This window comes from Coptis chinensis, chromosome 9 (genome assembly GCF_015680905.1).
Source record: "Coptis chinensis isolate HL-2020 chromosome 9, ASM1568090v1, whole genome shotgun sequence".
NCBI classification, from domain to species: Eukaryota; Viridiplantae; Streptophyta; class Magnoliopsida; order Ranunculales; family Ranunculaceae; genus Coptis; species Coptis chinensis.
The window spans coordinates 11,934,776-11,961,688 of record NC_141464.1 but is presented as its reverse complement, the minus strand read 5'-3'; the positions used below and the strand labels follow the sequence as shown (position 1 = coordinate 11,961,688).

General features: G+C 36.2%; 1 protein-coding gene across 1 annotated transcript; it reads left to right on the top strand.

Annotated features, from left to right (window-relative positions):
* Positions 1–9,060: 9,060 nt before the first annotated feature.
* On the top strand, positions 9,061–24,519 carry SFR6 (sensitive to freezing 6). The gene is made up of 16 exons (XM_086582159.1): positions 9,061–9,433; positions 10,222–10,290; positions 11,669–11,757; positions 12,466–12,578; positions 12,923–13,024; positions 14,998–15,073; positions 16,434–17,024; positions 18,265–18,874; positions 18,950–19,029; positions 19,793–19,875; positions 20,047–20,283; positions 20,635–20,806; positions 20,979–21,481; positions 21,872–22,048; positions 22,848–23,216; positions 23,963–24,519. The coding sequence occupies exons 1-16, from the start codon at positions 9,135–9,137 to the stop codon at positions 24,107–24,109; spliced, it is 3,717 nt and encodes a 1,238-aa protein (XP_086438285.1). The 5' UTR covers positions 9,061–9,134; the 3' UTR covers positions 24,110–24,519.
* Positions 24,520–26,913: the final 2,394 nt, after the last annotated feature.

Sequence of the window (26,913 nt, the reverse complement as noted above, 5' to 3'; positions counted from 1 at the left end):
TTTTTGGGAAGAAAAAATTGTTGACATGTGGTGTAAAATGTAGCGAAAGGACCGCCGGTGTAGAGGAAACCGTTGAAGCATGTGGTTTTTTGAAGTGGACCTTGAATCTCGACAAGCAAAAAACACAGGTTAGTCGATTGTTTTATTTTTATTTTTGTTTATTTATTTATTTGAATGTTGAGTGTGTTTGATTGTTGATTTAATGGTATGACTTAATTGAATGTGTTTGTTACAAGATGACTGTTGTGTAATTGAATGGAATTCAACAAGTTAAACTTCTAAGTCAGTTGTGGGTTCTTAGAAAGATTTTAGAAGACTAGAATTAGAACACCTATATAGAAGTGATTTATAACAGTTTGGACTAAGTTCACATTTACCAATCGTTGGAAAGTAATGTGGATAAGCATTTCAATGATGCATATGTCGAGATTGATTTTTTTTAATAGTACAAAAGGAAGGAAAGTCAAGATGGGAATATCTCCATCTCCCCTCTTTCTCTCTCTGCTGAAGGCTTCAATCTTTATCCCTATCAAATTAATATGTTCTAATTGCCAATATTTTCAAATAAACTATCAAAGTTATTGTCTCATTCTCTTATGACCAATTTATAAAACAAGGTGTGTTGAAATTTGGGTGGGAAACTAAGTTTGATGGGTTACTAAACAAATTGTCGGTGTCAGCAGTTTGTTAACGTGGTTATATGGAAAGGCTAATTGGCAAATTTGATTGTAGAAGCTTGGTGGATTTGATTGTGGAAAGAAACTCTCAATGTCAATTTATTTTTCAGTTTATCAGGCAAGGTTATCACCCAATTCACTAACAAACGGTGTAAATTGAGTCCGACCGTGTGTCTGTGTTTAATTAGAAGATGGTACCTTTCAACTGCTCCTTTGTTCATTTCCAAAACCCGATAGATGTTACATGTTCCCAACTCTATGAGTTACGTATACAAAAATATTATATCAAATGGTTTAGGCGTTATCAATATTACTAATCATTTGGAATAGAGTGATAGATGACTATGATTAAAATCTGATCAATTGATATTAGGAATGTTGTAGACTGGAGTCCAGCAGTTTAATTTCCAAAATAGGCATGCATTTGATCTTCCTCTTGGTTTGTATGTTTATAAAAGTTTAACGTTATGCCCACATTTGCTACTCAATCAATGTCTTAGCTCTATTGTAGTGCACGATAGACGTTTACACCACATTACCACATGGGGCAACGGATAGTGATGAAGCCTTTCATTTCAAATCTGTGTTAGTGCATCTGTGCAACCTACCCCAAGTGAAATATATCTCTTTGGATTGGTATGTTTTTACTGAATCCCATCATACATAATACTTTTTACTGATGCAACAAAAATCTGCAATACTGTGATAGACTATTATGATATGGAAACATTGTCTGTTGTTATACTTACATTGATGAATTTTGTTCAGTATGTCCAGTTTTAAAATTTATCTATGCGCTCTTCTCAGTGTTTCTATGTTTATGATTCTTGCACCCGTAGTTGGCATGAGCAGCAAGAACACTATTTAACTCCATTATTTTACTTATTTCTTTGATAATTTGTTTGATTGTAATTTTAGCATTGTTTATATTTACTGTTTTGGGTTGGACGCATTCTCTTGCCACAATATAATTCCAGGGCGTCCAACATGGACAACTCTTCCTAGCAAGACTCCATCGTGGTGGAGAATGTGAGCGACAATGCATTCTGTGTTCATCGAGATCGACAAAGAAACTGGTGCCAAAACATTACTGAGGAAGAACTTTCCATAGTCAGAGAGCGAGACCATCTTCATCAAGTGACGAATGACTGACGAAAAACTATCCCTAGCTTGAATGCGAATCCTTGGCTCCTGAGGAAATATGGCTGTCACAGAAATGTCGAAGTATGCTCAACCATCAAGTGTGTTAAGTATTTGTACAAAGGCTCCGATCGAGTATCTATGGAGGTAAGTTCCACCTCACATAATGATCTGGATGAGATCAAGCAGTTTGTCGATGCCCGCTGGATTACACCTCATGCAATGCATGCTATGATCGAACCTTTGTCCATGAGGCGTGCATCTTTTAGTTTGTTGGCCCCTACCTCAGTGATATGTATAAAGTTGTTCATACTCCGTCAACTGTTCTCGACTTCTCGATATTCAATTTCATCTTTTTTCGTTTTATCTATACTTACGCATCTAATTATATGCAATCTATTGATTTTCATGGGCAACACTTAGTATAATTTGTATTTTTGAATTGGAACTTTGTATATATAACGTAATTATACTTGGGCGATGGTATTGCATTTATTTCACTAACGCCACTAACTCTGGCGATATTAGTTATTCATCCATCTGTTTAAATGTGTAGTTGATTACTTGAATGTTTAATTACTTAATTAGTCGTTTGATTTTTTATTTTATTTTTATTGGATGCATTCTCTTTTCGACCAATTAATTCAAGGAAATGATGAACGACTCTTCCCTACAAGAATCTACTTAATGACAGCAACAACATAATGCACATTCAATTGGAGAATCAACGGTGGAAGAAAAAACAACACGAATACATGTCTGAAGAACAACTTTCCTTGCTCAGAGAGCGTGATCGTCTTGGTCATCAAAATAAAAGACAACAAATGACAGATGAACAACGAGCTCTCGAACGCGAAAAGAGTCAATGATGTCTCTCAGAGGTTACTATCTATGTTCACAACTCTTACATATGGACAATGTTGTTATCAATTTATGTTCTGAATAGATAATATGGCCTTTTTGCTGTTTTTAGATATATGATCACATTCTCCTTTCATGTGTTACAAACTTCTGACAGGCAACAACAAGAAGATGAAGCTCATAATGTACATGTGTTAAGTCATCCAGACTTTTACATTTAACTCTAACTTGCATTGATGTTTCTCATTTATTATACTCTCTTATGTTGTAAGTAATAACTCTAAATCTTCTTTGTATCTTGCATAGATTGTATACATTCACACGTACAACTGTCTTACACATGTTCTATCATAACACCTCACACTTTCTATTGTTATCTATTCAATACCTCAACAAGCACTCGCTTCTATTACTGAAATGCTTAGCACGGATATCATTTTTTGTTTATAGAAAAGTTATTCTCCTAAGTAACCCCCAAAACCTATTTATATAGTGCAACCTTTTTTTTTTGGGCATGAATTGTTAACATAAATACTCTCTTATTAACTGGGTGTTTAACTACAGGTGTGGTTATTTTAGCAATTCCAGGTGAATGTTGTGCATATTGCATGGGTGTCACTGCATTTGTCATAGGATGGAAGGGTCCTGATGTAGGTCGTACAGACAATGGGTATATTAGGTTCTACCCTGTTGATATAACCAGGTGGTAGACCTGGCTGTGTGACTCACAAGTTTAATGTTCAATGACGATGTACTTGGGCATCTGTACACTCTGTAGGTTGGCTACTGGTCCATAATCTGTAACCATTTTTTCTATCATTTCTAGGTTGCTGAGGATTTTGATGAGCAACTTTTGATCAATCAAGCTTCCTTGCTTATTACTTCTCATGAATGCAGTTGAAGCAGCAGAGGCAGATGCTACTACAGCTAATTGAACAAGCCCCTTACTAGATTTGTCATTGACATTAGGAGGCTTTGGAGTAGTGAGTACATTCCTCTGAGGTTTATGAGTAAATCCCTGAACCAGACTTTGGGGTAATGTCTGCAGCTATGAATTTATGGGACTATTATGTGTTCTAATTGAATCTGATGATGGTTGAGCCACATCTTCATTTTCAATGGGACTGATGGGAATAAGAGTAATCTGATGATCTTCATTATATGAATCTTCCAGTTTTAATGAAACGGATGGGCTGTGCAGAGTAAATGGATAAGATTAGCATAAGACACTAAAAGAAACCTAATGAAGCTTCACAGGGGGTAAGACAGACCTTGCAGGTATGGCAGAAGGGAGAGGATAAGTAGCTTCAAACATTCATCTCCCGCTACTTTTAAACCTCTGCCTCTTCACTTTCTTCGCTAGAAACAACTCTGAGTTTTGTTGTTGATACAGGTAATTGCTATACTCCGAATTTTCCAACAATGTTTAGCCATTAACCTGATTAGACTTTTTTCTTCAACAGTCTAAATTAGAGCTTTGTGCTTAGAGGAAATCATTGAAATAGCAAGTAATTAAAAGTCATATTAATTTGTTTGATTCTAATATAACATATATCAAAACTCCATGGTTCATTGAATGTAGTTTTTGAAGGATTTTATTCTGATTAGTTTTTCAATTTAATGAAGGATGAGTTGTTATAGAGTGGTGCATGGTTTCACAAATCTCCAAGGTCCAAATGCCGATTTTTTTTATATATTAATTAAATATTTCCTTAAATAATTTAGTCTTAACTTTGAATTATTTGTTACTAACTTACTGAAGCATTGTACTTAATTTCCAGGCAAATTTGGTTCAAATTATGCAATCTCTTCATCATTACAAAAGGGCATGCATACATTTTCATATGTTCTCTCATTCCTCAGGGCTTCATTTACGGAGAAATCCACTTGACTTCACCTAACTAACTTCTGTTCATATCGATCTTTTGTTAATTTGCAATGTCTCAACATATTTTGACATGTACAATAGATGATTTTGGTTTTAAAGCATTTTTTAATGTATATATTCAATACATTTTTTGTCATTGCCTCAACTTTGATCTTTAATTATGGTTTTGTTCTCTTTACATATTCATTTTCATTTATCTTCTGTTTCGACCAGATATGATCAAAACATTAAGTGTTGGTAAAAGAGACGAATAACGTAGAAAAGTAATTAGAAAAATGATGGTGATCGGGGGAATGATGAGACTGTACCTTGCGGTTGCCTACGTACCAAATTATCAATGGGTTCAAGTCTCAAGAACGTAGTTCTGAATGAAAAATAGTTTGGTATTTATATAGGTAGAGTAGAGAATCCTTGTAGCTCAAGTATTCTTGTAGCTTGAGTCATTGTGATAGAATATAATTCTCAACTGATAATTATCTCTTTGATAAGAAATGAATTTGGACATAAATCAATGTACATTAGTGGCAAGCCATGTGGCTAAGGTTCAGCCTTAGACACATGAGTTAATGGGCATGTACATTGATCCATGGTACTGCAAATTGGGCTTTAGCCCTGTCGATTAAATGAATAAAGTGGAGATCCCTACCAATGGACGTTCGCCACGTAGGTGGGGGTTGAAACATCTTCAATGCAGGTTCAGTTTGTGTACATGTTTCTGTATAATCTCTTACTTTCAAATATTGTGTACACTTTGGTCGTGAACATAATAACTAAAGCCAACAGTTTACTTTGAGAGCACATAATAAAGTCAATTTCAGGACTTCAAATATTTTAAGGTGTTCAAATGCTTGTGTCTTATCCATGTATGTACAACTTTCTCTGTAAAATGAGATAAATTGAAATCAAAACCTTTTAATGATACTTCTTATGCATTTCGCTACCCTTGTTATCACGTGCATCGCATGTGCATGAGGCTAGTATTGTATAATATTGCTTGTACATTGTAATGTATGATGCTTTTAGAATAAAAGATGATTTAGGAGGTCTCTTACATTTGCAACATGTGGTGATAGACTAGCCGTCCATTCTACTTCTTAAAACCTATATATTGGAGGAGGCCTTCATTTGTTACCAACTTGGAAAATCAGAAAACACCAAGAAATCTTGAGTGATAATAAAGATTTTTTGGAAGGTTTTCCTACTTGAGCATGTTGTTCTCTGTTATTTCTTTTGTGTCTGTGTATACTGATCAAGGATGATTATTTGGGATAATCAAGGAGTGATTGATTTAAAATACAAAGGCAGTTCCCTCCAATCAATTATCTACATGGATTTGAATTGTTTTTATAAGGTCAACCCTAGTAAGTTTTCAGAATTTATAACAAAATATCTAAATTATTTCAAACAAACAAATATCACAACTGCCACTCAAACCCCAAAAAGAAAGCCAGTAAAAAAAGGGTGATCTTGGACATACCCATAAAAACACTCCCTACCCCATAACTAACATAAGTTTTTGTCTTACCCCAATAACTACCTAAATCTAATAATATCTCCCAAATAATTTGGGGTATTTCCAATAAGGGCAGGGGGCAAAAAAATAAAAAATAAAAAAAATAGAATAAGGACACATCTATTTGGTACTTTTTAGTAAAAGTTTCTTTGGCCATTATTCTTCATCAACGGGCCTTGCCTTGCAAACACAGATTTAGTCCCATGCGTATTAAACTTGAACTTGCTTTTAAATTATGAAGTCATTTTTTTCAGTGTTTCTAGCCTTTGTCTTTCAGCAACTATGCAAAGAAGAATTTGGAATTGGATCTATTGAGCCTTAATTGGTTGTCCGTTTGGTTTTCACCACCATAGTTGTTTGATGAAATGTCGCATACCAGTTAAGAAATTTCTTTTAGAGTGCAAAGTTGAATGTATGTGTTATGTTGAAAGCCTGCGTATGTAGTGACAAGGAAATATTGGGTATTGGGTACATTAGTATGCAAATAGTATTGCAAACGTCTAACTGATGTGACATTTTTCTATAATGAGGAAGGGTTGTTGGCCTATACCAAGTGGATATAATTTTCAGAGCAATGGTTTTGCAAACAACTGCTGAAATCAGCTCATATGGAGGGAACATCCAGTGGTGGTAAGAGATTTTTCAGCATAGATAGAGAAGGTTCATTATGAAGGCATACATTATACATGATGTTAGAATCAGAGTCAGGTACAAGATTACAAACGCTTTTCATCATGACACATAGATACAGGTTGTCCCCTTTGATGGAACACGGGAGCTGGCTTTCAAAGGGTTCAAAATTAGTTGGTTCTTGAAGGTTTAGGTAAAACTTAATCAAGAGGGCTTGCTTTCTTACTTCTTAGTTTTTTTATGTTCTCATATTGGTCTTCTCAACTGGGGCACTGTTATGTTTTAATTTGAATATCATGAGAAGTCTCAGTATTAGTCTATTAGTCAACTTGAAATTTAGTAATGAGGCATCTGTAGAAAATGGCTTTCAAGATAAAATCTTGTTTATGGGATTGGAATAGCTTGCTGCTAAACCGGTTGTAAAGTTATTTCGACTATTGGTATGCCATGATCCCTCCGTTTCTTAATGTCACAAGGGGTTGTGTCCTGAATGTTGGATTAGGAAATCTGCCTTTGACATTGGGGTGCTAGAAGCCTTAGCAGTTCACTGAAATTGAAGGAATTCTTGTTAGGGTGGTCCCAATGTCAATAAAGGATATATTGGTTAATGAAAGCCTTGTTATACAAGTTGACAACATCACTTGGGTAAATGTGAGAAGAATCTCCGTATGACTGAAAAAGATGAGTGACAGTTGCTATTTGGATTCGTTAAATATCATATGGCTGTAGTTAGTTGAAGCTTATTGATTTGGGCTAGAACCTTAGAAGGTGTGAGTTATATCTTATATTGGTGAGATGGAGGGATAGTTGGTGTCATATCAGCCTCTGCGTCTTGGGCCTGCGTTGGCTCTTGGTGGGGTTCTGTTATCCATTTGCCCCTACATCTGAAACTTATTTACAGCTAGGAAGGGGTATGGAGTATTGTTTTCCCTGCTATCATCTCAAGCACTTGGCTGGAGAGGACAGGAAAGACTTTTGACTAAGAGGATTAGGAACATGAGATGAATCACCAGATCTTCGACATAAGAAGCTTCTTCTGCCTTTGGTTAAGGAGTAGTGCGACATAGGCATTTTTAGGAGTCTTTGTCTCTAAAGGGAGACTTTTCTTTGTAGAGGGTGATCTTTCTATATTTTGTTTACTCTTTTCTCTCCATGTACTTTGAGTAGGCCTCCTCGTCCTAGATTGTACTTGTTTAATTCCTCCTCTTCGGCTCTTCCTAAGCAATAATATTAAATAACCCTCAAATGGTGGAGACCTACTGATTAGTTGGTGGATGCTTAGTAGCTCAAGTTGATTCATGCTTAAAAAATGAATATATTTTTGGTCACGATTGTGTGAGGACTAATTTCAATATGCTGCTGGTGGAGTTCGAATTTCCATGTCTTTCTTGATGCTCGTTGTTACTTGGTCTCATATATATTTTGGGGGTCATGCTTCCACTAGTGCCTTCTTGATGGAGCTTATAGTAAGTTTTGTTTTTAGTAATCTCTTTTGCTGTTTGAAAAGAGAGATAAATAGAGCGGTGTGGGTATACTTGACAAGGGAATCTATATATAGATGGTTAATTTTTTTAATGTTAGTAGTACGTTTTCTTTTAGTATAGATAGTCCACCACCCATTAAATCTCCACCTTCATGGTTGGCTAGAGATTAAGGAAAACTCCTCTCCCTCTAAATCTCTACCATCAGATAATAATCTTGTTCTGTCATTTTTGTCACCCACAACTAGTGACGCTTGAAATTGCATTTCATTTTATTATTGTCTATTTTTATTTTCCGCATCAGTATTCTTCATTAATTTTCCATGGTTGATAACAAGTGGTGCCGACATATCTTCCGCTTTTCAATTTTTTAGAGTTAAAACGAACTTGTTGAAAAGATAGACACATTATTATTGGAAAAAAAGGAGAAAAGATAGACACATTTTGTATGATTGATTCAAATTTAAAATGGGTGTTTGCATATTTATTGATGAGATAAAAGAATAAGAGGTTATTGGAAAAAAAAAAAAAAAACGCAGTTATTTTCTTCTACAACTAAATCACGTAGAGTAAATGATTTGTTTTAGTCAATAAATATTTTGGGTACGTCTAATAAAAAAGAAGTATAATTTAAGAAACTAAATATATCTAAATTATTTTATTTATTTATTTTAAAGTTAGAGTACAAGAGGGTTTTGTTGGGTATGTCCAAAATCAGCTTAAAAAAAACACCCTAATAATAAAGAAAACAGTGATACACACCTGAAATTATAATATTATATTATTATTCTAAAGTCTAAACTGAGCTAACCCCACCAAACAAACAAAATCTAGTTTTATTTGGTCGGTCTGTCCCTTTCCTCCCGTCTCTTTCTTTAACCTTGACTTTCCCAAACTCCCCTCAGCCCCCCACTCAACACTCTCTTTTTCTCCCCTCCAATCAAATGAATACAGATACTACTACTACTAGTCCTCCCACCCCAAAAGACTCTTCTACTGTTATTATTATTACTGAAGAACCATCTCTTGACAAGAAAGAAGAAGAAGAAGCAGAAGCAGAGGTTTTGACGACAGAGAATCAAAATATGATGGATATTGATTCTTCTTCTTCAATTATTGATGAAGATGATGATTTGGGGACTACTACTACTAATCCAGCCACTGTTTTCCAGATTAGTCTTAAACAGCCCACTTCTAATCTCAGGCATAAAATGAGTGTTCCTGGTCTCTGTCGCAATTTCAGGTCACTTTTTTCAACTCCGGTTTTCCTTTATTTCATTGCCAAATCATGAAATGAATCATCTTTTTTTGTAATCTATGAATTTGATTGAGAAATTTATGATATTTAGCTGGTTTTTATGTTCTGATTGGGGTAATTTGTGTTTTTTGAGGTGCGCCTTTTTGTAATTCTATGTTATAACTGTTTCTCTTGGTGAGGGTAGTTGCCTTGACGCCGGATACTAAAATGCTTGAAACCTATTACACTTTTATGGTTTTATCTTGTTGTTGTGCCACTTTTTAGATAACAGTCGATAAGCATTACTCTAATTTATTGATCCCGTTATTGGGAATATGGGTTTGCTTCCTGTTTAAGAGGAGTTTACTTTTTCTAAGCTCTATACTTTGAGTTGTGTTATTTCCAGTTTTATCAGAATAATTGCCTATTCGTATTCAAAATGTATTGGATTCCAAGATTATGACGACTTGTCTCATTTAACTTCTTTTTTAGGGCAACGGATGCATGCCCATATTGAACGTGTTTCTTAAAGTTTCCTATATGATTCTGATGTCAGTAATCTCATAATTCAAAAGTTGCATTATGCATGTATATTATTACGTAGATTACAAGTTTACAACATGGTTCTGGTTCAAACATTTCTTAGATTGGACTCATGTGTTGCTTATTCTTTTTCTTTCTGGTTGAGAATCTGTTCTGCTGCATTGTTTTTACTAAAGTCGTATATGAATTTAGTTCCACCCCCCACTCTTTGAATGATGTCTATTGAAATATCTTTAATGTATCTTTTGCAGTGCTGTTTCCTGGTGTGCAAAACTGAACGTAATTGCATGTGCATCAGAGACTTGTGCAAGAATACCAAGGTTTGCACTTCTGATAGTTGGACTTTTTCCATTTTCACAGTACACTATGTTGTCACTTTCCGCCGTACTTGTTGCAGATATTTAAAAAAGTTTAACCTCCATGCCTTGGAAGTACAGTGTCGTATACATCTCATCATGTGGGGAAAAGTTGATTGTCATGTTTCTGCTTCCTTTTCATTATAACAGTGTAAATTATTAATGCATACCCAGCGAGAAAAGTAAACTATCAATGCATTTCTTCCTTGTTAACAGAGAAAGCTATTCTGGACAATTCTGGTGTCTTTATATAGGTCTTGAATGTCATTAACTTTTACTTTTAAGTATCATCGTCAAAGTGGTTGTGGAGGTCATTTTTATAATTATATTTTAGTTTTAAGTTTCATCTGCGAGACCCATTGAAAAATGACTGATGAGACTATTGCCTCCTATAGTCTTAAATGCCTATCCGAATCCATCAAATACTGTCTTCTACAATTTTTTAAAAGTGGGCTTCAGGTAATGGGATATAACATAACCTAATATCATCGGACGACACATGCATAATCTAAATGGAGATGCCAATTATTGTCCACATAATGTGCTTAAGTTTTTCTAACCAAAATAAGAAATCTATTAAAAGCAACATATAAAATGAAAATAAAGTGTAATTATTGTATTTAGTATTCACATTAGTTGGTTTTCCATGTCATATACTAGACCAGAGGTTATAGTATCGATGAAAGGGTTCACTTTCCTTTGGTCCAAATTTTGGGAGTGGAGAGACACCCAAGCATGATCGAACTTCCTAGTTCTTTGTTTTTATTTTCATTCTCCTTGTATTTCTCTTGTCTCCTTGTATTTGTTTTTTGCTATTTTACCTACCATTTATCTATCTAATATTTGCATTACTATTGACTATACTGTTATTGTCCGTATGTTATATTTTTTCGTGTAAATATATTTCTTCTGCATGCATATTATGTCAGTTGTCTTTATAAGTTTATAATTTGATCAATATTTGACACACTGTTTTATTATCTCTTATTGTTATGATTGTCATTAAATTATAGTTGTCCATTGGCCTATGGGTCAAGCCCTGGGGATATGATGTATTGGGTATTGGTCGGCTATTTGTTTGCTGTCAGTATTCTAGCTTATATATTGATCTTCTTGTGTTTTCTGTTTGTTGCTGTAGCGTATTTGAACCAATAGTATTCCACGGAAATTTTCACCTGAACAGAAACCCAAAAAAGGGTTTAGGTGGTGCATGTCTTATGCTGTATGTTGTTTCACATTTATTAATGAATTAAGAGAAAAAGGAGCACACATATTTCGTCCCCCCTAAATCTAAATTCGGTGCTTTTGTTTTCTCATTTGCATTTATGGTCTTTTATTGTAGTTCAAGTGAAAATCCAGCATTTTGGATTCCAATACATATTGTGAACCCAGAGAGACCAACCGAATGTGCAGTATTCAATGTTATAGCAGGTATGGAATGTTTCACCTGAGCATATTTAGACTATCGTTTTTGTGAAATTTTTATTTTATTGATTGTAAAGAAATGCAGTCACGTCACATAACATGTCTAGTTGAAGGGATTGGTTAGTTGTTTGCATGGGTTTGATAGAGAGTGCCTAGCCCAGGACCCTAGGTTCAAGGGTTTTGGTACTTATATTGTCACTGGTAAGCTTTTCACACCTATTCATGTACACATAGCACACATGTAAGGTGATATAAAGAAACGTTCGGAAGGATTTCAAGTCTTGTCCGAACGATTTTATTCCCAAGGAAAAAGTATAGGTTAGAGTTTCATTCCATGGTGATGCAAAGAAGGTAAGATACCATAACTTCCCGAATATTCCATAACGAGAAAAGGAAGTATGTGTTCGCTGGTCATTTTCTAGACATTTCTTTCCCAGGCGATGATATTAGGTGAAGTTTAAATCTCACTTGATTAGCAGATTTTGTGGGACAATTAAAGGATCCTCGAGGCTTTGAACCTCTTTTTATGAAGAATGACCTTTGTTATATTTAAAGAGTCCCGGTTGTATAAGATGTGAGGTGGCATACACATATGGGACCTTTTGTAATGTTTGCACTTTGTCTAGTTGATTGCAGCAGGATCATAGAGTCATTCAATATTGTTTTCTTTCTGTGAGCTTCAGTGTAGTGATCGATTGTGTGAATTTCCTGCAGACTCACCTCGGGATTCAGTTCAGTTTATTGAATGGTCACCTAGTTCTTGTCCTCGCGCTCTATTAGTTGCAAACTTTCATGGGAGGATAACTATATGGACTCAGCCTTCCAAAGTAACTACTTCTGAAGTGTTTTCTATTTTCATTAAAGTTCATGTTATTCCTTCCGTCTCTCTCTTGGTGAACGTTACAACACATGCTGGTGCTGATGTCATAATCCTGGAAGCTTTCTGCAACTTGTTTTAACAAATTTCCTTGTCTTTTTTCAGTTCATAATATGATGATATACCAGATTACTTTTTCCTACAAAAGTTAAATGTATTTCTTTTTTGGTCCAACATGTCTGACGTGCCGTGATGTGTCATACTGTATATATTCTATTTGCTCCTGAAATTTGTATATGCTTCTGCAGTGTCTTATCTTTCCAACCCTTATTGACTTTGTTTTGGCTTACTCAGGGGCCCGCTAATGTCATAAAAGATGCTAGTTTCTGGCAGTGTGAACACGAGTGGCGACAAGATATTGCAGTTGTAACAAAATGGCTATGTTGGATGTCTCCGGTATTCTTTTTTACTATGATCTCATCGAATCATATGAACTTTTTTTAGAAGTTTTTTTGCTTTGTTATGGCGATACAATTTTGTTAATATGTAAAATTCCATCTCAACGACCCCAACCGTTATTTTGAAGTTGGAGGCAGTGCAACGATACCCTTTGTATGGTCAGGAAAGGGAAAGACTAATTGAATGAATAAATTTTCAGGTTATTTCTGGGAATGTTGATGGTCTCAGGTTGTAGGTTGTGATAGCCTGATAGATTAAAATCAACCAATTTGTTTCATTATAGTTATTCAACAACTAGTTTAAGAATTTGATTCTTTGTCATACTCAGTGACAGATTCTGCAAGAGAAAACTATGCAGGGTTTGAGAAAAAAACATTTTGAAACACGTGTGTTTGTCTTCTGTGTATATATGAGAGGTTTGACTCGTGGGTATACGACTCACTGTATAGTACACGTTCACGGCCCAAATGGATAAGAGTTAAGGGCTGACTTTTACGGCAGAAGGGACCTCCACCTTGTTGATCACCATTTTCAAGAAAAACTCCATTTGAGGATGGTCACACTCCTTTGGGTCTCGCAAGAGCAAGGATCTTTTGCTCTAGTAGGCAATTTCGCATTGGATTTTCTCTGTCAATAAGAAATTGATGACAACAGATGGAGTGGATGGCATATAGTTTGTATAGTTGGCCTCGCCAAAGTTTATGATCATGTCATTGGGATTTCCTTCACTATTATTTTGGGGATGATATTTGTCAGGCTTTATCTGTGTGTGTGTGTGTGTGTGTGTGTGTTGTGGGGGGGGGGGGGGGTGTGTTAATCAGAATGATAATTTATATCTCATTTTCAATTCATGCACTATACTTGCTTTCACTTAGTTTCCCCTGCAAGTATTATCTAAACTTGTTGGGATTTGTAAAGATTAATTGAAAATGTAATTGTATTAGAATTGTGGATGAAGATGTACTTGCGAAAGTGGCTGCAAATAGTCGATATTGTGTTTATGTTACTGCGGAGGGTATAATCCTTTAGGATGGTATTGCTGGTTAACAAAAAAGTTGGAAGAAATGGTTTGAAGTGGATTAATTATTCATGGGATTTAATAAGAGGAGGAGAGGTCTGGGACATGGCTCAGGGAGGTTGCTGGAACTTAGCTGGTGGCCCATGGACTTAGGGCCCCTGCGGGGTTCTATTTGTTGTTGTTTTCTTTCTTAATTATGTTTATGTTTTGGTTTTTCTTTGTACGTTTTTTTCTTTTATTTTCTTCTATTCTTTTCCCTTTGTTTTTGGGTGTGTTGTGAACTTTTGTTAAGGGACAAACTTAGGCTTCTTTGTAATCTAATTTGGGTATTGATGTAATTGCATTGCTGATTATATATTAATTAAAAAAGGAGAGTTTAAGTAACGAAAGGCCTGTAAAATTCCTGCGGTGCAGAGTCCAACGCCACAGAAGCTGGAAAACATTAAAATAAAAGAACAGATAAACATGAAAATCAATATTCAAACAGCTTCATTTTGATTTAGGGACCGAATATAAGTTTACAATTTTGCAGCTAAAAACAAAAAAAATTGGGAAGTTATTGAAGCTTAAAAAGGCACTAAGAACCACTGAAATTGATCAGTTCTATACCTCCCCTGGTGAAAAATAGGGAAAGAAATTTCACAAAATGAGGGGACCAGCATTAGCCAAAAAAATTGAAAATATTTGCCTATGCACATGTAGAATCCCCAGTACAGAAAAATAGAAGGCTAGAACTCCATGAGTCACACTTTTAATGTCTTATTGGAGCATGTTATGTACTTATTTATAAAATTATGTAATGGCTCTTCTTGGTCTAATGTTTTGGACTTTTGATGCTATTGATGTGCAACCTTTATGCTTATTTTCAATGCGTGTTCTATTTCAGATTTTTTAACTATTATTTTACTTGGAACTCATGGATCAACTTATTTTATTTTATTGTTGAACTCAGTATAGGTGGCTTTCCTCGAATTCCAGTAGTTCTACTTTCGAAGAAAAATTTCTTTCACAACAGAATCAAACTTCAGGTTTGTCCTGTCTTCCAACTTTTCCTTACTACTTTTTCTGAGTTACCATTCTTGGAAGTCGTTGCAGCTTGTGATTGTACTTGTTTCTTCCTTCTGTTACCTGATTTTCTTGTTGAGTTCAACAGATGACTACATCAATATAGTTATAACCTTGTAATTTTGGCATTCTCATTCAATTGTTGATAAAAGCTAGAACTTTTCTGTATTTGTCCCCAACTTTTCTAGCTTATTTTGAGTTACACCCATCTTTTGAAGTTGAAAGCCTCCCCCCACCCCCCTCTGTTGCGCACACACACACAGATTCTTAACAGATGCCAGTCAACAAACAGTTGACCAACTTAGTGTGGTTAAAGGACTAAAAAGCCCTTAGGTTCACCTAAAACAGAAACACAGTCAGCAGGGTTCCTTTCCAAAATATCAACAGTGTGCTGACACGTCAGGAAGCACTACCTCCCACTGAATTCAATCTTGGTGGCAAATAGTAAAACCAATGATGAAGATGAACCTTAACTGTTGGATTGAGTTTGGGTGGGTGGTCTGGATTTGGGCACATGTCATCTTACGTTAAGTGGATGACATTTAATCTTGACCACTGGATCATAATCTGTTATGTTTGATGGTGAAGATTAAATTAAGTAGGAGCAAGTCGTCGTTGTTGATGTGTCAACTCAGTTTTGACCTCTCATGCACTGGACTGGACATGTTGGTAGGTCCCTGCTGATGTGTTTCTCTTTTAAGCAAGCTTAAGGAAATTTGTTCCTTTTACCCTGCCAAGGCCAGTGAAGTCTTAGTTGTTGGATGATTCTTAAAAATTTGGGGGAAACAATCTTGATTTTAAATGCTGGGGAGGGAAAATGGGGGCAAATACGAAATTATTTCAAAACCTTATATGGCAAAAACACTGAAGTGCACGCGGCCAACTCAGGCTAATTATTCGCCAATGTTCCAAATTTAGAATTTTTTTATAATCCAAGCGTAGCCGAAGGTATATATATCCTACGTTTTTGTGCGGTCAATTTGGGAAAGAGAGTTCCACGTGACTTCAGTACCTCGAGTTTGACTGCAGTTTGAGAACTTTTTAACGTTCGTACGTTCCAGCTGAGTTGCAACATTTAACTTAAGTCTTCATTGCATGATATCAACCGGTAGTTTTTTCCTCATATTGTGGCCATGGACTCGTGAGCTAGGAGCTTTTGTCATTGTTATGTGCGTCTATTATGGCTTGATTTGTAAAGATAAAGAAAACTCATTTTTAATTATTTATTAAACGTATACAGGTTGTTTCTCGACTTTGTATACTAAAAATCTGATAATACATTGCTATGAGGTCTCTGATGCAGCTTTCCATTTTGTATTTCAGCTAGGTGGCCGAATTTTCTTTGTGTTTGTTCTGTTTTCTCGTCAGGCTCTATCCAACTTCACTGGTCTCAGTGGTCTCCCAACCGGAGTACTGCAGGATCTAAGTGGTTTTCTACAAGAAAAGGACTGTTGGGAGCTGGTCCTAGTGGCATCATGACTGCTGATGCCATTATAACTGAATCAGGAACAATGCATGTGGCCGGTGTTCCAATTGTGAACCCATCAACTGTGGTTGTTTGGGAGGTTACACCTGGCCCTGGCAACGAGTTTCAAGCAAGTTTGAAGACAAATATAAGCACTGGGGTTCCACCTTCTTTAAACCCTCCTTGTTGGACAGGTTTTGCCCCTCTGGCTGCATATTTGTTCAGTTGGCAGGAATATTTGGGTTTTGACGGAAAGCAAGGGATTAGGAGTGATCAAGAATCCAGTGAAACAATTTCGCTTCATTGTTCACCAGTTTCAAATTTTTCTGCATATGTCAGCCCTGAGGCGGCAGCTCAATCAACAGCAACAACATGGGGATCTGCTGTTACGGCAGTAGCTTTCGATCCTGCATGTAGTGGGTCTGTCATAACAGTTGTGATAGTTGAAGGTACCTTCTCCAGCCTCCCCATTTTACTTCTGTTTCTTGTTAGATGACAAAAAGGTGCATTTCTCCAGTAGTCCAGCACAGATTTTAATCATGGATATGGTGGAAAGGCTCAGTACACAAAATTCAATAAGTTAATGTGACCAGTGCTCCTTACCTAGATAATTGAATTATTTGGTGGCGAACATTGACAGAGTTTAGTGTCTTACTATTGCATGCAGTGATAGCAAAATCCAACTTTTCCACTGATAGCCATTGACACGCCAGTAATACAATATCTATTACCTGAAGTTTGCATATACTTGAATTAGCCAAAAATAAGATGTTTGTTTGGAACTTGAAGATATTGATGGGAATTTGAAGATATAGACGAGAAGTTAGGCGTGAAATTTTCTGATGTAGATTGGTATGACGAGCTCTGATCTGAAAGGGGGAGGTGTGGTGCTAATGCTGGTGGATGCTCGGGGTGAATTTAGTTATTTAGTTATGGTCCTGTTTGTTGGTCTCTGGGTACTTTTTTGTTTTTATTTATTTTTATTCTTTTATAATCTTTTCTCGTTTATTCTTCTTTTCTTTTCTTTGTCTTGCATCTGTCACTCTTGGGTTTGTTCTGTGGGTATTGGCGGGCCATGATCAGAGTCGTTAGCTGTTTGCCAATGATCGTAGTGTTGATGTAATTGATGTTTTGGCTACATCAGTAAATTAACTTCTATATCTCAAACAAAAGAATTTCTTGGAACGCAAGTTCTACTTTTAGAACAAGTTGCTGAAGTATTTCCGACTTTTTTGGTTCTAATCTACTGACCAGGATAGAACGTTAAGTTTCACAACCTATCTTGATGTGCTGTGCGATGCACAAGACGATCCAGTTATCCAGATACTGCATGTACGAAATTTTGAAACCTCTCCTTATGCTTTGTAAGTATAACTTTAAAAAAGGGAGGTACATATAGTATACGACAAATCTCCGTATTGTTTCATAATGTTATTTTAATCCTGTTTAGTAGTCTTAATTTCTTACATTGCTAAAGTGCTGTGTCGATCCCGTCTAATGGACTATTTTCATGTTATTGTGGTTTTCAGTACTTTTCATTTCTTTTACTTCTTCGCATAAGATATAAATGACACTTTCAGCTTCTGTTAAAGGAAGTGTTGATATAATAATACTCATTGTCAGTCTTACGCATGGTTAAATATGTATATTTGAAAGACGGAAGGTAATACATAACACATTCTTCTGCAGGGCAATACATGTCCCCTTATGATCCTGACGAGGGTCCATCAATCACTGGATGGAGACTGCAACGATGGGAATCTTCTCTTAAGGCTGTTGTCCTTCATCCTATTTTTGGAAACCCTGCTTCCAGTTTTGGCGGACAGGCACCTATGCAAACAGTTTGGACTAGGGTAAACAGAAGTATTATTTTATCAAGTCAGATGAAAAGTTTCAGACCATCTGTGACAGCGTCCACTGAGCAAAACATGGCTGATTCTGTTATTGAGAAGGTGAATAGGCTCAGTTTTGATCCTTGTGATTTGCCAAGTGATGTTCGAACATTGGCTCGAATTGTGTATTCTGCTCATGGTGGTGAGGTTGTTGTTGCTTTTCTAGAGGGCGGGTTTCACCTATTTTCTGGTGAAACCTTTACACCAGTTGAAAATTGCCGTGTGCCTGTTGGTTCTGCAATTGCAGTCCCTGCCTTCTCTTCTACTAGTTGCTGTCTGGCATCTGTTTGGCATGATACTGATAAGGATTTTACGATGTTGAAAATAATTCGTGTTCTTCCTCGTACTGTTCGTAACAGTCAAGTGAAAATTAGTTCAGCAACTTGGGAACGTGCTCTTGCAGACAGGTACTTGATAGCCTACTGTCTGACAATCAAATTGTTTCTTGAAAATGATTATTAGCTAATGTCCTGTGGGAGTAGGTTTTGGTGGAGCCTTTTGGTTGGTGTTGATTGGTGGGATGCTGTTGGCTGTACACAGAGTGCTGCAGAGGATGAGATTGGTAGGTAGAATACTCTCAGTTGCTTGTGTAGTCAAACTGTTAAATGCAACGAGTTTATAAGACCAATTTTCCCAAGTAACATTTGACTTTCATGATAGCTTTTGTGTTGATGAGAAATGAATAGTGCACCATGTACTTCGTTGCCTTCCGCATTCTTCAGTCTGTATCTGGAATTGTCTAAGATATAATAAGGACATAAGAAGGAAAGATGTGGTTAAGACAGCCTACCTTTACAGATATCCTAAAATACTTTCCAGTATACTATCCCCAGTTCAAGAGAGTGGTCTTGTTAATTTATATTTTCCAAAAAATAACTCTTTCCCAGCATGATTTCATCGATAAAAAAGTGTGTATGAACAAGCAAACAGGTAGTGTATGGAATCGTACTTTACTACAAAGCTCCGAGTTGTGAGTGAGAGGGTTACATATAACTAAGAACTTGGGCGGAGGCCCAAGAACATGTCCCTCAGAGCTTTTGCTCGACTGGAGGCTGGATTCCATCCCTGTTTGGGCTTATTGCACTAAAACAAAGTAAACGAGCTTTAGTAAATGTGTGGTGACTTCATACTTCTTGATGATTTAAATAGAATTAGGCCATGCGTCTTGAGCATTGGAAACTGCAAAGGCAGTTTGAAACTAAAAACTCGACATAAATGAAGTTCTTATAATTTTATTATTCATTGTTTATTTGTAAAACTATGTGGTAACAAGCTTTGTGATGAAATTGCACTGATATGTATTATCCTTTTATTGTTTGTTTCAGTGTCACTGAATAGTGTGATTGCAGTATTGGATGCAGATTTTCATTCTCTTCCGTCTCTTCAGCACAGGCAACTGCACGGCCCGGTATTTTTATGCTTGTATTTCCTTCCTATTGTGTTTCTCGCTGTTTTAAAAGACTGTATACATACAAGTTGTGCTTACTATTCGTGTGGCTCCAGCTGGTAAAATTTATATTTAATAGGAATTGTTGACTTGTAAGTGTTGTATTTAACTAGGTATTTTAGTTCTATGCAGAGTTTGGATAGGATAAAGTGCAGGCTGCTGGAAGGTACAAGTGCTCAAGAGGTGCGGGCACTAGTTTTGGATATGCAGGCGAGGTTGTTGTTGGATATGTTGGGAAGAGGAATCGAATCAGCCCTCATAAATCCTGAAACTCTAGTACCTGAACCTTGGCAGGCCTCTGGTGAAACGTTGTCACTCATTGATGCCAATGCAATGACTGTTGAGCCTGCACTAGTTCCAAGCATCCAGGTATCCACTTGTTTTATCGATCTACTATGTACTCAGTCTGGTTGTAATCAGCTGACATGGGACGTTTCTGGCCTTACATGTCTCAAATGTAGGATATCATAGGTAGTGAGTCGTCAGATTTGTGTCACCAGTTCTTACTCTCCATACCGGTACTTTGTTTAGATATACCTCTATGTGCTGGAAAGTTTGGACTGATGGAAACTTGTTTTATTGAAAGAACTGAGGTCCAAGCGCCTATACAGCACATCCATATTCTAGCTTAGATACCAAGCTTGTGCACCCTTTCATTGATTCAACTCAGTCTGTTATTTTATCTTGTTTGTATTCTGAAATGCCTTTTTTAATTTACAGGCATATGTTGATGCCATCCTTGACCTCGCTTCACATTTTATCACACGCTTGAGGCGTTATGCAAGTTTTTGTCGTACGCTGGCAAGTCATGCTGTTGGAGCTTCTACAGGCAATAATAGAAATATGGTTGCAAGTCCTACACATAGTTCAGCATCTCCTTCAGCTAATCAAGGTGTGTTTATACCTCTCTTTTGAGTTCCAATCCTTGTATAAAATGTTAACGTAGAGTCTTTTTCTATTAAGATGTGTCAAAATGAGACAAAAACTCACATTTATTCTCAGTTTTTTCTTGTTGGAATTAATGCATCACTGCTACTGACAGTGCTGCTTCAATGTGGTTCCAGGAGCTCAAAATGGAGCAGCAAACTCCACCGGTAATACCCAAATGCAAGCTTGGGTACAAGGTGCTATTGCTAAAATCAGTGGCACTTCTGATGGGGTTTCGAATGCAACCCCAAACCCAATGAGTGGACCGTCTCCCTTAATGCCAATTAGTATTAATACAGGAACCTTTCCAGGAACTCCTGCAGTTAGGCTCATTGGAGACTGCCATTTCCTTCATAGGCTTTGTCAACTTTTGCTTTTCTGTTTCTTCTTTTGGAGAAAACAGTTACCGCGTCTTACTGGGGGTGCACAAAAGAATTCTCAGCTTATTGCTCCTGGCAAGGTAGAGGAGACCCATGGTGGCTCAACTAGAGCGACAACAGGCATGGCCAGGCCAGAAGAAGGTCAGGCAGTTCGATCTGGACAGCTTATCCATGGATCAAAAGGAGTCGAAGAAGGTCCAGCAGGTCGGTCTCCAAGATTTAGTCTTGGAAATGGTAATCAGGGATATAATTTTGAAGAGGTAACTAGTATTTCTCTCTTGGACTTGTTCTTATGATCAAATACAGGATATACATGTATTTATATATCCATGTCTGGAAGAAATATTGTCTTGGGTATTTGAGCTCGTTGACCTTGCATTTTTTTTCGCTTCTAATTGGTACAACTTTTATAAACTTTAACTGCTAAACGGTTGAATCCCTTTTCCCCTCTGAATATGTGAATGGATCCCAAGACCTTAAGTCCTAACCCTGAGGTTTGACCAGTAAGCCACTATCTAAAATTCTTGGATTTTTACATTCAAGTTTGCTCCTTATCAGAAAATTGTGCTCAAGTTTTACTTATGTTCATTTAAGGTTGGGGCAAACTTTTTCCTCTCAAATTCCTCTCTAAGTGTATTCTTGTCCTGCAGGTTAAGGTCCTTTTTCTTATACTGATGGACCTGTGTAGGCGAACATCAAATCTGGAACATCCATTACCAGTTTCTCAGGTTGGGAGCAGCAACATCCAGATCCGCTTGCATTATATTGATGGGAACTACACTGTGTTACCCGAGGTTGTTGAAGCATCCCTTGGCCCACACATGCAGGTATTACATTATTGACTGTTTTTTGTCAACTTAAGTAGTCGATAAGGATGGATAATGATGATAGATCTTTTGTATGGGGAATTATGTATCTTAAGGAATTTTAGATGAACTGGATCATACTCTAATCAGTTCCCGTGATAAGCTGATTTACTCTAAATTGTCAGATAGAAAAAGAAGTCAAGAATAGGGCACGTCATTCAACGCTCCTTTATTTGTTCGTTCCTACTATGCACCAAACCACCAATAATTGCTCTTTTCAAGATCATTATCAAACCAACATATATGGAGGCCATACCGACCAATTCTAAAACAAGTCAAGAATGAATATATAGATCCTCAGGACCTTGTTCATGAACATAATCAACAACAAAGAGCCTACCTTTAGTTAAAGGAAAAGACTTAGAAATTCATGCAGCATTTTACAAATTGATTCCTACTCTGTATGACAAAGATTGCTTCTCTGTATGACTGTTCCTGGCCTCCTGGGAAGATTTACCTGCGACTGAACATAAAACCGAGTGAATAGACGCCATGTTTTTTCTCCCATGAGCAGTTATCCTTGTCTTGGGAAAAAATGTAAACTTAGCTTGAAAAAAATGTTCTCGGAAGGACCTGTTACAAGTTGCATTTCATTAGATATGACACCTGATAGCCATTTCAAATAGAGAGCAACATTTTATGTACACAAACTATGTTGCTAATTATTTGAAGATCTACCTCTTCAAAAGTAGCCATTCTTTCATTACTAATTTCTTCACGTCATTTTTTAATATTCCCTGTAAATTAAATTGAAAACCAGAATATGCCTCGGCCCAGAGGAGCGGATGCTGCTGGTTTGTTACTCCGTGAGCTGGAACTCCACCCACCAGCTGAAGAGTGGCACAGACGCAATATGTTCGGTGGGCCCTGGTCTGATCCCGAGGACCTAGATGATACTCCCAAGCTGAACAGTTCGTCTAACCTATTTGAGGCTAACACATCAGAAGATGTGGAAAGTTACTATGGATCTCAAGGACTCTGGCCAAAGAAGCGTAGGCTGTCTGAAAGAGACGCTGCTTTTGGCCTCAAAACTTCAGTTGGTCTGGGTGCATATCTTGGCATTATGGGGTCACGAAGAGATGTTGTGACAGCTGTGTGGAAAACAGGTCTTGAAGGGACTTGGTACAAGGTATGATCCTGAAGCTGGTTTTGTTACATACCTCACCCCCCCTTGACCCAAAAAAAAAAGGAACAGAAAAACAAAGCCATCACCGCCAACAGCTTCTTGGTATCAAGTAGTTTTGGTGGGGTGTAGACTAGGGCAATTTTCTTTCCTAATTGTTAAAACAGAGACTTGTGATGTAGAGCAATAGAAATGGATAAAAAGATGCAAATGATAATGATTAGTGGCGTCACTACAGAACTAACAAGTCCAATTGACATGTCTCACTAATTTCAAACCTTTCATTACTTTCCAACCACCTCGAAATTTATCCACTTATGTCCTGTAACTCTCCCCCCCCCCAAGTCGGCATTGCACAACTTAACAACCTAAATATACATACAAGTGTCTGTAGATGCAAGCAATGTACTATTGATACAAACCTTCAGTCATGGTCATATTCACTCACTTTGTCAGTGTTGGGACAATTTATGGCGCCAAAGTGGTTTGTCAGTTTTGAGCTTGCTGAGAGACCAAATATGTGAATATGATTTTGAGTTCCGGTGACAGGAGCTTGATTAAAACAAGCTTCAAGTAGTTTCGGGTATCCTGAATGTTAGATAGTAGGGTATCATGCGGTTTGGCTGGATGACTTTTCACTCGAGTATAATTTGTTTTTTTTTGTGTATTTCTACTATTCATCCTTCATCAAATAATTTTCTTTATGTGTTTGATGTTATTGACAATTTCCTCTTGCATCCTGTATCATACAGTGCATAAGATGTTTACGGCAGACTTCAGCGTTTGCTTCACCAGGCACAACTAATGTCAGCGATCAGAATGAACGTGAAGCATGGTGGATTAGTCGCTGGTCTTATTGCTGCCCGATGTGTGAAGGAACTTGGGTTAGAGTTGCTTAAATACAAAATTTGGTCTGCTGGAGATCAGGTATCAGATGTATTTAGTATATTGCCCCATGTGTACATGATGGTCCAGATTATTACAGACCATTTTGGGTGTTGACAATTGGCACACAACCTTACAATTACCCTTTCTGGTGACCCTACCATTACCATCTGGGGTGCTGAGACTTAGCACACAACCTTAAGACGCATGGGTAGTTGTTGCCTGTGTCGACAATAGGTTGAAGATATCTGAGTGTGTTATCAATGTTGTAGCCTGTTTTTCTCCCCAGTAGAGGAACTGTTGCTGTGGTGATATTTGTACATATAATAATCGTACAAATTTTTTGATATGTTTGACAACCTGACTATTGTTGGACCATGCATCCATTTTTTTTTTAATGAATCATTTATGAAGTTATTGTGCAGTCTGCGGCTGAGAACATCTGATATATGGTACAAAATATTGTGAAATATCACGATATATAGTGAGATTTCAGCAATAGATATAAAAATATCGTGATATGTGAGATAAATGAGACTGTAAATATTGGCAATATTTCAACGATTTCAATGATATTTGGCGATATTTTGTGTAGGTAATAATTTTATTTAATATTTATCATTATATTTTAAATAAATACAAAAGTTATATTGTGATATATTAAGAAATATCCATAATATTTATGATATTTGGGTATGAAATAATATAAAATATCTCCAAAGAGAAAGATATATCCATGATACATATCAAGAAATTGAGTATTGATAAATATTTATATTTCGATATTTTGTATTATGATATGATATACTATCAAGCTGATCTCTGACAATTTAAGATGAACTATCGCCATGGGTTGTTAATCCTTTAGCTCTTCGTCCATGTAATAACTCGAGTTTTGACTGGTTTTGACTTCTGAGCAACCCTAGTCATCCTTTTTTATATATATAGTAGTATATAGCTCGTGCCCAAGGCACTGTTTCAAATTAAGTTCAATCCCAACTAACCAAATGATAAAAGTCCAGCCCACAAAGTATTCATTGTTGACCAAATCAACAATAATTGAGTACTCTCTCAAATTAACATCGTAAATTGTACATACTCTATAAGACGTTGGACTAGCTTTCGAATCCGGTGCCGTTATATTAAATTATTCTGAAAAATATTTGTAACTATACACAGTTATAAAATATAAATATTATATTGATCACACATCCAAATTTCTTGTAACGTGAAAACTCCATACTCCATAAAAAGATAGAACACAATTTTGATAAAATCTTTTGACTTCTATTTGTTGTTAAATAATAGAAGTTTGATTAAAGTTTTGTTAGAATGTTCAATAAGGTGAAGATCATACTTAAGCTACTTCAATACCAAGTCATTCCCAGTCATACAAAAATAAATATGATAAACACTATTTTAAATGCAAAATTATACTTGTCGAACATTCCAACGACACATAATACAACTATGTTTTTATGTTAGTTTAACGCAATTATATCTAATTTTTTGATTTGTTAATTATTCATTGAGGTTAGTTCAATGCATTTGCTTCCATTCTAATTTCTCTTTAATTATACTTTTGAGTTAGTTTAATGCAGTTGCATTCAGTTTTTGATTTCCCGTTAATTATTCTTTTCGGCTAGTTCAATGCATTTGCCTCTAATTTTTGACTTCACAGTAACTATTCTTTGAGGTTAGTTCCATGCAAAAAATAATATTAAATAAATAAATAGGGTTAGTTCATTCAATGCATATGCATCCAATTTATGAGAATTCCCGGTGATTTTCTTTAGGTTAGTTTAATGCAGTTGTTTCCAGTTCCTGATTTATCGTTAGTTATTCTTTGAGAGTTAGGTCAATACAGTTGCATACAATTTCTGATTTCATGTTGCATTACTATTCTTTGAGTTAGCTCCACGCAATTGCATCTAGTTTCCGATTTCCTGTTGATTATTTTTTGAGATTAGTTCAATACAGTTGCATACTTGTATCCAGTTTTCGATTTCTCGTTAATTATTTTTTAGGTTAGTTTAGTGCAGTTGCATTGAGTTTCTGATTTTCCTTTAATTATTCTTTGGGGTTAATTCAAAGAATTTGCACCCAGTTTTCAATTTCCCGTTAACTATTATTTGAGGTTAATTCAATATATTTGTATCTAGTTTTATATTTTTCGTTAATTAATTATTCTTTGTGGTTAGTTTAACGCATTAATATTCCGTCTCTGATTTCTCATTAATTATTTTTCGAGGTTTGTTCGTAATATTTGCATTAGGTTTCTGATTTTCCGTTAATTATTCTTTGAGGTTAGTTCGTTGTGTGTTTGCATCCAGTATCTAATTTCCCGTTAATTATTCTTTGAAGTTAGTTTAATGCATTTGCATCTAGTCACCCAGTCACGATTTCTAGGTTAATTATTATTCTCTAAGGTTAATACAATGCAGTTGTGTCCAATTTTCTGATTTTCTGTTAACTATTATTTGAGGTTAGTTCAATGCACCTGCATTCAGTTTCTGATGTCCTATTAATTATTCTTTGAGGTTAGGTCAATGCAATTGCATTCAGTTTCCGATTTCTCGTTAATTGCTATTTGTGGTAGTTCGATGCATTTGCTTCCAGTTTCCGATTTCACGTTAGTTCTATGCAAGAAAAAAAAATGTTAGTTTCATGCAGTTTCATCTAATTTCTGATTTCCCAATAATTATTCTTTAAGAAATCTGATTTCCCGTTAATTATTTTTTGAGTTTAATTCAATGCATTTGCATCCAGTTTTCGCTTTCCCGTAAATTATTATTCGAGATTAGTTCAATGCATTTGC

What these genes read in the sequence shown, in the direction of transcription:
- SFR6 (XM_086582159.1), top strand. Translation starts at nt 9,135, where the DNA reads ATGAATACAGATACTACTACTACTAGTCCTCCCACCCCAAAAGACTCT. An exon ending in CACTAGTTCCAAGCATCCAG is followed by an intron (nt 20,284 to 20,634) that starts GTATCCACTTGT and finishes TTTAATTTACAG; the next exon opens with GCATATGTTGATGCCATCCT. An exon ending in ATCTCCTTCAGCTAATCAAG is followed by an intron (nt 20,807 to 20,978) that starts GTGTGTTTATAC and finishes ATGTGGTTCCAG; the next exon opens with GAGCTCAAAATGGAGCAGCA.